The 13845-nt window shown below is 40.6% G+C and overlaps 1 protein-coding gene across 2 annotated transcripts in view; it reads right to left on the minus strand.

Annotated features, from left to right (window-relative positions):
* The window catches only part of LOC146576132 (nuclear GTPase SLIP-GC-like), a 106640-nt gene extending 92795 nt beyond the window's left edge, over positions 1–13845 (minus strand). The window contains exons 1-7 of one of the 2 annotated variants that reach the window (XM_085271186.1): positions 13424–13844; positions 7510–8018; positions 6828–6959; positions 4997–5089; positions 969–1007; positions 653–677; positions 405–491 (exon numbers count right to left, since the gene is read on the minus strand). In XM_085271186.1, the coding sequence (XP_085127312.1) occupies positions 405–491; positions 653–677; positions 969–1007; positions 4997–5089; positions 6828–6959; positions 7510–7971 (838 nt within the window). In that variant the 5' untranslated portion in view covers positions 7972–8018; positions 13424–13844. Of the gene's footprint in view, positions 1–404; positions 492–652; positions 678–968; positions 1008–4996; positions 5090–6827; positions 6960–7509; positions 8019–13423 lie in introns of both variants that reach the window. The other variant, XM_085271187.1, reaches the window with a different exon arrangement.

Below are 13845 nucleotides of genomic sequence, written 5' to 3' on the forward strand. Positions count from 1 at the left end.
AACTGAGACTGCGCCTTTTAGTAAGGTGCGTCTTATAGTCGTGAAAATACGGTATTTAGTCTGGCATGTACAAATGTCATGATGCTTTTCACATCAGACAGTATGACTGGTTCTGTTGGCATAAATGTAAAGAACTATTTAGAAGGAATTATAGACTAGAATAACCAGAAAATGTAAATTCTCATGTTTAACAAGAAAGCAAACCTGCGTGAATTAGAGAATATCAGGACCATAATGTGACCACTTACCAATCAACCCTAATATACCATGCAACATGTGACTGTTAAATTTTGACAAAAGCCCAAAGAAAAAGTAACTTCTAGCATCAAAGATGTTCGACAAATTGTGCTGCACAAAGGTTTAACCCTTAAACTGTGACACTGTTTAGTAAGAAACCTAAATACCTTCAAATCCTGGCATAGACAGACGTTGTCGCTTAGCTGGTGACTGCAACCTGATGGTGTCACTTTGAAGGTCTGATTTTCTCTTTCCTGATTGGATAAAAACAACAACAAAAAATAAGAACAAAAAAACGGTTTTCTCTCAGCACTTAAAGTTATTCTTAGTAAAGTTATGTAGATTGCAAAAAATATTTGTGCCTTTAAAACACAGAATAATATGAGATGCAATAAATACGATGCATGTGTCTCACCTGTATCACTTGTGGATGGCAAGACCTGAGGATGAATATGAGTTATACAGGAAATTATTACTATTTGCATTGGTATTGTTCTTTAACAAAATTTAAAGGACACTAACATATAAGTTTTACAGTCAACAAACTTAAATGCAGTTATTTTTTATTAACCAGCAGACTGATGAAAAATAAATTACAATAACCTTCTTCTTACTAAATATCAGTGATCCGACGAGATACTTGTTTTACATAATTAAGTCCCAGTCCCAATGGAGCTTTACTTTGTCTCAGGCAGTTGGCTCATATGTCTGAAATTCAGTATAATCCTTACCTGAACCACATCAGCTGCTTCGTCATGCTCCTGTTCACACTGCAGATAAAAAGTGCAAAGCAGTGTTTAATATTAACCTCTTAAACATGTATTAAAATTGTATTTGTCGTATGGACATTCAATCTGAAGGAAAAAAATGTTTTAAACTGACTTGAAAAGAAATGACTGTTTCCTGATTTGAGTTTTGTTCTTCCTGCCACAATCAAAACAACTCAAATTATATTAGTTAAGAATTAATAAAATTACTCTACAAATAACTACTGCCAGTGAGATGCTGTCAAACACCAGTGGGTCGCTGGTGTTCGCTCTCTGCGGTAAACTATCACTTCTTGTTCCAACACACAGTGATGCTTTTATGTAGCTTATCTGCGTAGCCAATTTAATTAAAAACTTATAACTTACATCAAGGTGTAATCTTCACACAGTCTGTGTATTCACTCACAGTATTCACTCACTTTGTCTTCAGGGGTTCACTAGCTTAGCTTGGCCATAGCCAACTCATTAGAGGCATGGCCTTTTCACCTGTCCCTCCTGCGCTTTCCTGCTCATTGTGTCAGATGTGGAGGCCAGGATCACAGAATTGTAGACTCTGCTTCGAAACCTTAAAAATCCCATAGTTATCCAGGCCTCTTTAGCCCGTGCAGCTAAAGGTAGCGTAGGTCCCGTTAGCTCCCTCTGGGAGATTGTCCTGAGCGGTAGTGATGTTCGATTCGTGAACGAATCGTTCAATACTCGAGAATCACTTTACTGACTCGTGAATCATGAGTCACAATCCCAACTGACTCACTGACTCATCCCTGTTGCTGTTAGCAAGCTAATTCCATTAGTAGAAATATATCTAGCTTATAATTAAAATTGTGTGGGGAAAAAACAACAGCCAGTTTCTTAACAAAAGCATTTCTGCTCTGAACTGGAAGAAAAAACCTTGAGTAGAAACCTCACATCAAGAAAATAGCTCCTTGGTTCACTGTAGCATCGCTCAGCTAACATGCTAACAGCACATTTGAGTTACTCACCCCCTCCATTCCTGTGCTGAATCATAGCATAAGCGAATCACTCAGGACTCACTAATCCCATTCCTTGCTGTGCTGAATCGTAGTACTGAATGGTAAAGCTCTGAATGGTTTAGGACCAAAATACATCAGTGACCTCCTGACCCAGTATGAACCTTCCAGATCCCTCAGGTCATCTGGATCCGGTCTTTTATCAGTTCCCAGAGTCAGAACCAGACACGGAGAAGCTGCATTCAGCTTTTATCAGAATCAGAATCAGAATCAGAATACTTTATTGATCCCTGGGGGAAATTATTTTTTGTTACAGTGCTCCATTATAATTATAATGGAGCACTGTAACAAAAAATAATTTCCCAACATTTTCCAACATTAAGACAAGACAGACAATACACTAACTAAGAATAGTACAATATATACATATATATACATACATACATAAGTCACTCATAAATAAATAGCTGGAAAAGAAACGTGTAGTTGTAGCAGCAAACAGTGTGTTAAGTGGATGCGTTGTACAGGGAGATGGCCACAGGCAGGAAAGATTTCCTGTGTCGTTCAGTGGTGCTTTTCGGTAATCTCAGTCTCTCACTGAACGTGCTCCTGTGACTGACCAGCATGTCATGGAGTGGGTGGGAGGTGTTATCCAACATTGTCTTTATCTTGGACAGCATCTGCCTCTCCGACACCACCTTGAGGGAGTCCAGCTCCATCCCCACAACATTGCTGGCCTTACGGATCAGTTTATTGAGTCTGTTGGCATCTGCGACCCTTTATGCTCCTTATATCTGGAACAAACTCCCAGAAAACCTCCGATCAGCTGAAACACTCAGTTTATTTAAATCCAGGTTGAAGACTCACCTATTCTCAGCTGCATTTGAATAAAGCACCAAATCCACACTTTTAAGCTTAAATTTCAAAACTTACATTAACTACTGATTTTATCTACCGTTCTGGTTTTATCTGTTTTGATTTTATATACTGTTTTGTTTGTTTGTTTGTTTGTTAAGTGGGTTTAGAGCTCTGGGTAGCTCCCCAGCCGGGTCTAGACTGGGTCTAGAGAGTATTTTAAATTCAGGGAATTTAAAATAGAAAGTAGCTCGTCCACAGAAGGACTGGTAGCTCCCCTTACGATAAGGGTTCAGATCGCGCGAACAGGTGTGAATGAATGTGTGTGTTTAGTTAGTTTGTTTGCTTGTTTTAATCAATTTTAAATCATGCTTTTTATTTGTTTTTGTTTCTAATGTCTCTGTAAAGCACTTTGAATCACCTTGTTGTTGAATTGTGCTATACAAATAAATTTGCCTTGCCTTGCCTTGCCTAGAGTAAGCGAATCACTCAGGACTCACCCCCTCCCTCCTGGCTCACAGCTCAAACGAGTTGAACGAATCACTGACTCACTCACCCCCTCCCTTCCTGTGCTGAATCGTAGCATAGAGGAATCACTCACTCACCCCCTCCCTCCCGATTCGCAAATTCTTTTTCTTCTTGGTTAGCAACCAACATTAAGGTACATTAGCGCTCGTGCTTCATAAGACACACTCACCCCTCCCTCTCGGTTATCAGCTGTTGAAACTCAGAGCTGTTACCTTGGAAGAGTCACCTTCACTGAAGACGAAGTCCGATAGTCTGACTGACGCAGTATAACATTCAGTCTACACTTTGTTTTTTTTGAAAAGATCATAAGCAGACTTAAGGAAAAAATATATGAACTCAGTTCCACCACTATTAAAAAAATAAAAATGCTCAGACTCGCATTCTGCTGCTGCAATAATGTACGTTAAATAATTAGAAATTCGCTATTTCACTAAATTATTTAGATAAGAAAATATATATGTGACATGTTTGAGGAAAATACTAATGACAAAAAAAACCCAGAAAATTCTAAAGGTGTTTTTGTTTTTTTCCACGTGTATGGGGCAAGGGGGCGGTACTACGGTGTTGTTTGCCGGCAATGCGAGTTAAGTCGCAGGGTGGTCAGGCTTGTGTGACTGGGGCCTTGCTTTGACTCAGGTCACCTTAGTGTATATTTATGAAGAATGAAGGCATGCTGCTTCATTATCTGATTTCCAATAACCCTTACGTGATCCAAATCAGCTGTTGCTATCACTATGTAGCAGGGTGTGGGTTTTGCAGGGTGACACAATAGGACTTTCATGAATTTCCCCCATGCACATTAGTGGTGTGAGATACTGCTGGATTTGGTATTCCTTTTATACTAAGTAAATAAAGGCCCAGTATCAACGATTGTGATACAGATACTAATGCTTTTTAATAATTATGGTGGATGGTGGATCAAACTGCTAAATCAGAATGAATTTTCATGACCTGTAAGTGTTTGGGGGATTTTCTTTTCTTTGGATTATTAATTAAACCCAAGGACAGAAAACATATAATGAGAAGTCTGTATCACATCTACTTGTAGTTTAAATATAGTAACTGCACAGTATCCCTTTTACAGTTAACACAAAGGGGTTATGATATATTCGGGATATTTGTTTCAATCACAATAAATGTTATTATGACACTTGAAAGCAGCAGCACTTAGATAGAGGTTGCCCTTAGGTTGCCTCTTTGATGATTCTAGGAGTAACAAAGAAACAGAAACCAGTATCCCAAAAAGTTAATTCTGTTCATCTGGACTGTTTTCAGTGGGAGAAACGTTTCATCGCTCATCCAAGTGACTTCTTCAGTCTCAGCTAACTGCAGGTTTCCCCAACCGTATAAACATTTGCACTTTATATAGTTGGGAAAACTTGGGATTTACTTACCTGGATGATTGAGCATGTATCAAGACAGAAACTAATATCAATCTCATTATGCTCCTATTTATCAATATCAAAACAAACTTTGGCATCTATGTTTTGGTTTGATCCGCCCACCACCAGGGCCATGCAGAGCTGTTTAAAGGGGCGGGTGCTCAAAGTTAAAAACAGGCACATAGAACCAGGCTGAACAACAACACACATTCTTTAAGAATCTAATACAGAATCGCATCATACTATATCACTGTTTTACCTGATGGGGTACAATGTTGCTGTTGAGGAGTTTCTGCTGATCCTGCTCCTGATAGTGCAGGAGGAACGGGCTGTGTTGAGCTGCGACTGGAGACTGTAAAAAGTCCATAGGAGAGATGGTAGCTGATTAAACAAGTGCTATGAGATAATAATAAAAAGATTGGTGAAAGTGCCATGTCAGCAACCATAAGGCAACAAAATTGTGAGAAACAAACTAGACTATGAATCACTCTTTGCCTCTCTTCTTCCTCCCATCTCCTCATCTCATTTATCACTCTCCACTTGCTGTCCATCTGAGGCACAATTTACTATTGCAATAAACTATTATTTAATTATCCACACTTAAAAACTCATCCATCTATTCTATAATAAAACAATAAGAGAAAAATGTTATAGAACCAAAGCATTGCAGGTGTGTTTATCATTGTTTTATGCTGGAATACCTCTGCAATGCAACAACTGGTACATGTGTTCTTGTGACCTGTGCTGTTTTTTTTATTCCAGCCAGAGAGGGATCCACTGCGTTTAGCCTCAAAAAGCTCCCTTTGTCACTGTTTCCTTACAGGGCATGTCTGGACAATGTCATATCATGAGTAAAAATGATAAAAAAATCTATATACATAAAATATGCCCACATACATACAGGTACACAGGCACATACAGTGATATTTTATACCATCTCCAGAATACTGCATATATCCTACTATGACCACATGTTTGCATCATGGTCCTGATCAAGAATCCTTACTGTTTATTCCTAGCGCTCTAATAATAAAGTAATTAAAATAAAAAAATTAAGTAATAAATATATAATAAAGTATTTATGATGATTCAGTTTGTTTGACTATCTACTCTGTGCAGGCAGAAAGCCTATTAAATGCTTAAACTGTAGAGATACAATAATGTTGCTGCTGTAAAATCAGCATTTTGTCATATTTGAAATATAAATCTAATATATTCCGTTTAATATCTTTTCTTTAAAACAGTGTTTTTCCATAATACTGTAATTATAATGAACCATAATTATGTGGACATGCATATTAGATAGTTTTTAGTAAAATATAAGCCCTCCAGAAAGGCAGGGAAACGCCCTGTAACTTACTTTAATACAAAACACGTTCCCTAAAACGGTGGACAGAGCTACAGACCCATGACAGCGTTACCCAGTTAGCTGGTGGCTAAAACCAACACTACTTGTGCAGTTATTAAAAGGACAGGTAATGTTTGTCCCGCTGTTACACACACAGCACGCTCATTTGTTTCAATTCGTCAGTTGTCACAAGACAGTTTACCAACGTGTATAAAATAAGCTAATACTGCTGTGTACTGTAGACTAAAGAATACGCTGTACACCTACTTACTGGCTTTTGTTGCATCAGTCTCCTACAGCTCTGCACCGCTCAGACGGCAAAAAATGCTCGTGCTCTTTGCGAGTTCGTTCCCGGTTCGTAACCAGCACGCTCTGCCATCAAGGGCGATCATTGGTTAATGGTAGTCATGTGACTGATGGAAACCACATCCTTTTACTTAGCAAAACTATGATTAATAGTTAAATATTATTGTTGAGGGGAACAGACAGGACTCCACACGCACACAAAAATAAACAAAAAATAGTAATAAAAATAAAAAATAAATAAAAATTATACTCAAGAAAAGGGCACTTGGGGAATCCATCAGGAAAGGGGCAGGTGCTCAAGCCCCCCCCCCCCCCCCCCCCCTCGCACGTGCCTGCCCACCACTAATACACACATCTAACCTTCACCAACTCCTCCAACAATGAGTAGTCTGCGTGCAACCCCAATTCCCTATCGTACAATCCCTTGGCACCTTACCTGCTGCACCTCCATGGCGTCCTCCTGGCATTCCTGTTGAAAATGTCCCAGGCCCCCACACTGCTCACGCACCTGTCCCTGTGTCTGTGCATCCACCAATGAGCCAGGTACAGCGCCTGTCGCTGCCAGGACCTGGGGATAGAAAGCAGAGAGGAAATGGTTGTTGGAGCGTAGCCAGTGGTCCTCGATGGTCAGTGTCGCTGGCACAGGCATGGAAAGTTTGCTCCTTGGGGCCAGTAGGGTACCAAAAAGTGATCATCTGCCAAAAAGGGGTTTCCAGCCTTTGTCAAAAAGTTTACTGCAGGAATTTAAGCTGTTATAAATTACTTGTTGACTTAGAATCTGTCAAAAATATTGCTCATGATGAATATCAAGTAACTTCAAATCAGGGTAAAACGTAATTGACAATAACAATGTTTTTTTCAAGAGAGAGCTAGCCAAGAGGGCATCAGAAATAACAAATATAACATCACAGTTCTATAATCAAAAATAACTGGATTGATGACAACATGGGTACAAATACGCATAAAGCCATAAAGATACTTGGAAGACAGATCATTTCTTTATTTTATATACAACCCCTTCATAAACCCTGTTGACTAAAGTGCATTTACTAACATAAGTAAAGATATTAGACTTAAAAAACCAAAACATCAAAAATCACTCTTTTGCAGATGCTCACCTCCCCTGGCTGCGATCTTCTGGGGTTTTCCGTCCGCGCCGCCAGGTGTTCTTCAGCCAGCCTCACTGCCGCCTCCAGATTGGGTGGCTTGCGACACTTGACCCAGTCCGCCATTTCCCTTGGGAGCCCCTCCACAAACTGCTCCAGAACGACAGCCTCCAGCAGCTGCGCCTCCCCACTGCCAGGATGCAGCCACCTCCCCGCGTCATACCGCAGCTGCTGGGCAAAAGCCGAAGGCCCTTCTTGTGGTCCCATGCGGCAACCACGGAAGCGGCGACGATGGTCTTCTGGAGAGAGTTCCAGGTGGAGCGGATTCGCAGCGGCCCCAGACTGAGGCAAAAGGTTTAGTAGCATCTGTGTCTGCCGCTGGTGCAGTACTGCCTGCTGCTGCTGCAAGTCTGCCATGTCGGCCAACATTTGAGCCAGTGCGCGAACTTGCTGTAGATTCTGTGGGTTTGACATGTCGTAGCGGCAAGCTGGGCACCACTGTATCACTCTGTTACTGATCTCTGTTATGACACACACAAGGAGACAGTTCTGCGTCATGTTTCACTAATAGTTTTTATTTAGTTCACAACTCGAACAGGCATCAGCTCTTTCTCCCAGCCTCCCCTGCCGCTGTCACCTGAACTCGCTCTACCCCTCACCTGATGCTAAACCACAACCTGCCACAAAATGATATGTTGAAATTTAATGTAATTAAACTTCCTGACGGACAGGAAGCAGCATGTGAGGCTGGGAAAGAATGTCTCGGACTCCCGGACCATCAGCACCGGCTCCCCTCAGGGCTGTGTTCTTTCTCCTCTGCTCTTCTCCCTGTACACAAACTGCTGCACCTCCACCCACCAGTCTGTCAAGCTAATCAAGTTTGCAGATGACACCACCGTTATTGGACTCATCTCGGACGGGGATGAATCTGCCTACAGGAGGGAGGTTGAACGTCTGGTGTCCTGGTGCAGCCACAACAACCTGGTGCTGAATGCCCAGAAGACAGTGGAGATTATTGTGGACTTCAGGAAGCACACAGCCCCACTCCCCCCCATCATCCTGTCTGACACCCCCATCACCTCTGTGGACTCATTCCGCTTCCTGGGTACCACCATCACCCAGGACCTGAAGTGGGAGCCCACCATCACTTCCGTCATCAAGAAAGCCCAGCAGAGGATGTACTTCCTGAGGCAGCTGAAGAAATTCAACCTGCCAACACGGACGATGATGCAATTCTACACTGCAATCATCGAGTCCATCCTCACCTCCTCCATCACCGTGTGGTACGCTGGAGCCACTATCAGGGACAAACAGAGACTGCAGCGTGTTGTGCGCTCTGCTGAGAAGGTGATTGGCTGCAGACTCCCATCTCTGCAGGACCTGTACACCTCCAGGACACTGGGGCGTGCAGCTCGGATCTCAGCTGACCCTTCTCACCCTGGACACAGTCTGTTTGACCTGCTCCCCTCAGGCAGGAGGCTCCGGTCCATTCGCACCAGAACCTCTCGCCATAAGAACAGTTTCTTCCCCTCTGCTGTCGGACACATGAACAATAACCGTATGACTGTTCCCACCACTAACACATGACCCTACGCTGTGTTCACTGCATCATTCCATGTTTAGCACTGATCACCACCTGCACTCATGTATATATCATGTATATATCTATCTACTTAGCATTTTTAATTCTTATTCTTATTTTATATTTTTATGACAGTATGTTTGCACTGAAGCACCGCAGCAATTTCCTTATGTTGTAAACCTGCTCAACATTTGGCAATAAACCCTTTCTGATTCTGATTCTGAATTAGCGCACCATAAAAGTTCTAAAACAAACTCACCTGTATGTATTAACGTAAGTGACACTTTTCAGATGAAAGATAAGAAATAACAAATTAATTTCACTCTGGGTCCAGCCAGGCATGGACTGGGACAAAAAATCCGCCCGGGCATTTTGACTAGAGACCGGCCCACCAGGTTATATAGGAAAAACCATAAAGCCTTTGAATGAAAACAAACACTGTTGTCACAGTGATGTACACTGTCTTGTTGGTATATATGTATCAATCTAATAAACTTAAACCTACACCATCCTCCCTATTCTGGTATTCGAAACAGTACTTAATGGAAATATTAAACAACCTAACTAATAGGGTTGACAAATCCTACCCCCCCCCCCCCCCCCAAAAAAAAAAAACAAAAATAGGGAACCACCCCCCACCCTCTGCCTCGTGATGCTTAATTGACATAATTGTCTTTAATTTAATGCACATGTAAAAACAAATGGACAGAAATCAATTATTAACACACTACAATAATGAAATAATAATTTCTTCAACATAATTGTAGACTGCACAGATGATACCTTCAGAAAGGAAAAACTACCATAGCTTAGAGTATATATTAGACTTAATATTTACTAGATACAATAATGGATTTTTATACATTTTACATCAAATGAAAACTTTGTTTGTAAGATTCAGATAATTATTTATTAAAAACCAGACATTTTAAATGAGAATTTCCCGGTTAATGCCCTACCTGGCCCCCCGGCAAAACTTAGCTAGATCCGCCCCTGCACAGTTACTAGCTGTCAACTACAAAGCATCCTGGTGTTATTTGTCTCTCAGAAACAGTTCATAACTTCCCTTCAACTCATTCATGTCACCTAAAAGGTAAACCTGTTTCTCCATCACCTGTTCAGCTCTGATGATTCAGTAAGGACATTTCCTGGTTTCATCTTCATGTTTCCCTCTCACCACATATCCAAACTGATATCATGACCAGCAGCTTTTACAGCTGTGTTTGCAGCAAACATCAGCTGATACTAGAAAGTAATATTGAATCAATTCTAACAACAGCTGACCAAGCTTAAACGTGCTGCTATTGTTTAGCTCGACATCCGCTGGTTTCCTCTTTCTGGCGCAAAGTGGGTGTCAGGCGTTGTGAGGCGAGGAAGAAGGAACCCAAGCGCAGGACTCGCAGGTAGGTGCAGATTTATTATGAGGAGTGGATGAACAGAACAAAGGGAGAAAATGGCTGGCTGGCTGGACAACTGACTGGACAACTGACTGGAAGGGTGAATGGCTGGCTGGCTGGCTGGCTGGCTGGCTGAACGCAGACGGAAACGACAACAGAACATCACATGAACATCATCAATGACCCGACACTGAATGGGTGTTCTAAAAGGGCTTAAATACACAGACTGGTGATAATGATGATAATGAGAGACCGGTGAGTACACAGCTGAACATAATGAACTAATGATAATGGGAAGAGGACCGAACATAATACACACAGACCAAGGCTAACACAATAAAACAGGAAGTGGAACAGGCAGTAGATAAACAGTGAACGTGAACTGAAAATACTGGGTCACCGACCCAGGAACCCTGACAGTGGGCAAGCGAGAGAGACGGGACAGAAAAGACGATCAGCTGATCATTGATCAGTTTCATGACTGAAGTGCCAAACAGGAGAGGGAGAGAGAGAAGGAGAGAAGAAGAGGCAGCTGTGCAGCATAAAGACGCAGAATAACTCCAGCTTTCTGTCTTTTTTTTATTCTAGCTGAAGTACGGGACAAATCGTGTTCCTTTTCACCTCAGTACCATTTTCTTATATTTGTCTGCAATAAGACTGCATTCGGAGCCATTGCCCAAGCAAGGGGGAGGGTGCATCCAACCTCCTCGGCTGTAATTGGTCCAGCCCAGAGTTTATCATGACACTTTGGCCAATCCATGAACTTTCATTGTTTATACCGTTACAGAACAAAACAAAACAAACAAACAAAAAAACATCTGCCCATCAAAAAACGAAAAATCACCGCCTACTGGGCAAATGCCCGGTATGCCCAATGGCCAGTCCAGCTATGGTCAGAAACAAAGTAAAACCTGATCTGCCGATCAGGGAATGAGAAAAGCAGGAAGGGCTGACGAGAGTGGCTGGATGTTTGTCAAATGTAGAAACTGTCTTGGTTCATTGTTGTCTGTATGTCAAAGTTCAAATGAGTTAAAGGGGTCAAGTAGAAAAAGAAAGAAAAACAAAAAAACTTTGCAAAAATGAATAATAATAAATTAAATAAAAATAACAAAGAAGAAAAAGTTACATCACTTACAACAGCAACAATGAGTTTGAGGTGCTGTTTCAACTTATTCAGATTATTCTCATGTACTATTTCATCAGAAACACACATTGTTGACAAAGCAGAACAAGAGGATCTGACTATCCTTCTTCTGACAATAAGAGAAGTAAATTAAAAAAAAATGCAGGGAGGCACACACTGGAACAGGGTGAAAAGAAAAATCTAGCTAAAAGCAAAAGACCAAAAACAAAACTGAGACTCGGTTTTGCAAAAAGGTGTAGTTGACTGTTTGGCAAAAGGCAAGTGAAAGTGGATCTCTGCATATAACACAACGCTAAACCTAGACAGAGTAAAGTGGGTGTGCAGGGAAAAGCAGAACTCAGAAAACAAAAAAGGGGCTGGGGGAGATGAAGAAGTGGTGTTGATGCATGACTATCCTTCTTCCAGAGCTGTTTAGATAGATAGGCATAGTCAAAAGATGCTTATATTTAACTCTGTGACGATTAAACACATAAAATATGTAATAAAATAGCCTTGTCCAGATAACAGAAAAATAACTGCTATGGAAAGTCACACGTAAAGCAAGGTCAGGAAGCCTGCGGGAGGCAAAAAGTGTCAAGTTCTTAATGAAAGAGTACGACAATAAGACTCACTTTCAGTTTCTGATAAAAAGGAAATGAAACTGAACTAAAGATTAAATCCTGCCATCTTTCCATTTACAGGTTTTCATACACAAATCTCTCTAATGCAAAACTTCCCAAAACCTAAATGCATTCACCAAATTATTTCTGGTTTTCTTTATTACCAGTGTTGGGGAGTAACGGAATACATGTACCGGCGTTACGTCTTTTAAATGTTATACCTCTGAAAACAGTCGTTTATTGCAATGAAAGTCAACATAAATATTTCACATTCTGTACTTCTCAATGTCACAGAGTGGAAGGAAAAGATAAATAATAAACCAAAATAATAAAGTGCTAACTATATATATATATATATATATATATATATATATATATATATATATATATATATATATATCTGAGCACGTTCCCTCACAAAATGGCAGCAACACCTCAACTGAACATAATGTCACTGGAAACAGAATAAAAAATATTTCTGACAAAATACTTAAAGACTTTTGCACTTTAAGAACGGAAGGAGAGGAGAGTACTTTTTCTCAGACTTAAGCTGAGTTTGATAGAAAAGTTCTAACGGTCTTAAGTTCTCCGTTCTAAGACCTCCACCCATTTTGTGGATGAAAAAGTTATTTTAGCCACAGAACATCTGATATGATTTTCTTGGCTGTGCGGACCAATCAGTTTCAGTTTATACTGTTTATTCTTGTGCTCTGTGTGCAGCTGGGTTTGCTAGTTCACAGACTTTATAGAGCGTATTAGATCATGACAAGAGGAATGCAATGTACATTTTATCTCTTACACCCTAAACCTCCCCACCCCCAACTTCCTGGCGCATCCCACGGCTCTGGAGAATGTACAAAATGTTTACATTGGACTGCAGAACAATGTTGCAGCACTTTTAGTAAAAGATTTTATGTTTCACAGTTAACATATCACATCAGTATCAATATCTGTACCCATCAGGGACACATTTCAATACTTCACCTTCAGATCTCTCCAGCCACTTACTTAGGCCCAATTTTCTTCGCACAAAATTATTCATATGCAAGAAACTAAAACTAAAAGATAAACTGTAATATTTAATTTTAAAAGTACTGCTTGAAAATGAGGCCTTTGTAATCAACTGCTCCTTAAATGCAGTGACTCTGATCCTATATTCAGATAAACTTTTATTCAATTCAGATTAAAAGTTTAAACTACTTACCTTTGGTTTAAAGCAGTGCAGAAAAAGACAGTTGACAATAAGAGAAGTAAATAAAAAAATTCAGGGAGGGAGGCACACACTGGAACAGGGTGAAAAGAAAAATCTAGCAAAAAGTAAAAGTCCAAAAACAAAACTGAGACTCGGTTTTGCAAAAAGGTGTAGTTGACTGTTTGGCAAAAGGCAAGTGAAAGCGGATCTCTACATATAACACAACGCTAAACCTAGACAGAGTAAAGTGGGTGTGCAGGGAAAAGCAGAGCTGAGAAAACAAAAAAGGGGGTGGGGGAGATGAAGAAGTGGTGTTGATGCATGACTATCCTTCTTCCAGAGCTGTTTAGATAGATAGGCATAGTCAAAAGATGCTTATATTTAACTCTGTGACGATTAAACACATAAAATATGTAATAAAATAGCCTTGTCCA

Source organism: Mchenga conophoros, linkage group LG4 (assembly GCF_057382185.1).
Source record: "Mchenga conophoros isolate Kocher_MC1m ecotype Shallow Benthic linkage group LG4, M_conophoros_male_GT1.1, whole genome shotgun sequence".
In the NCBI taxonomy this organism is placed as follows: domain Eukaryota; kingdom Metazoa; phylum Chordata; class Actinopteri; order Cichliformes; family Cichlidae; genus Mchenga; species Mchenga conophoros.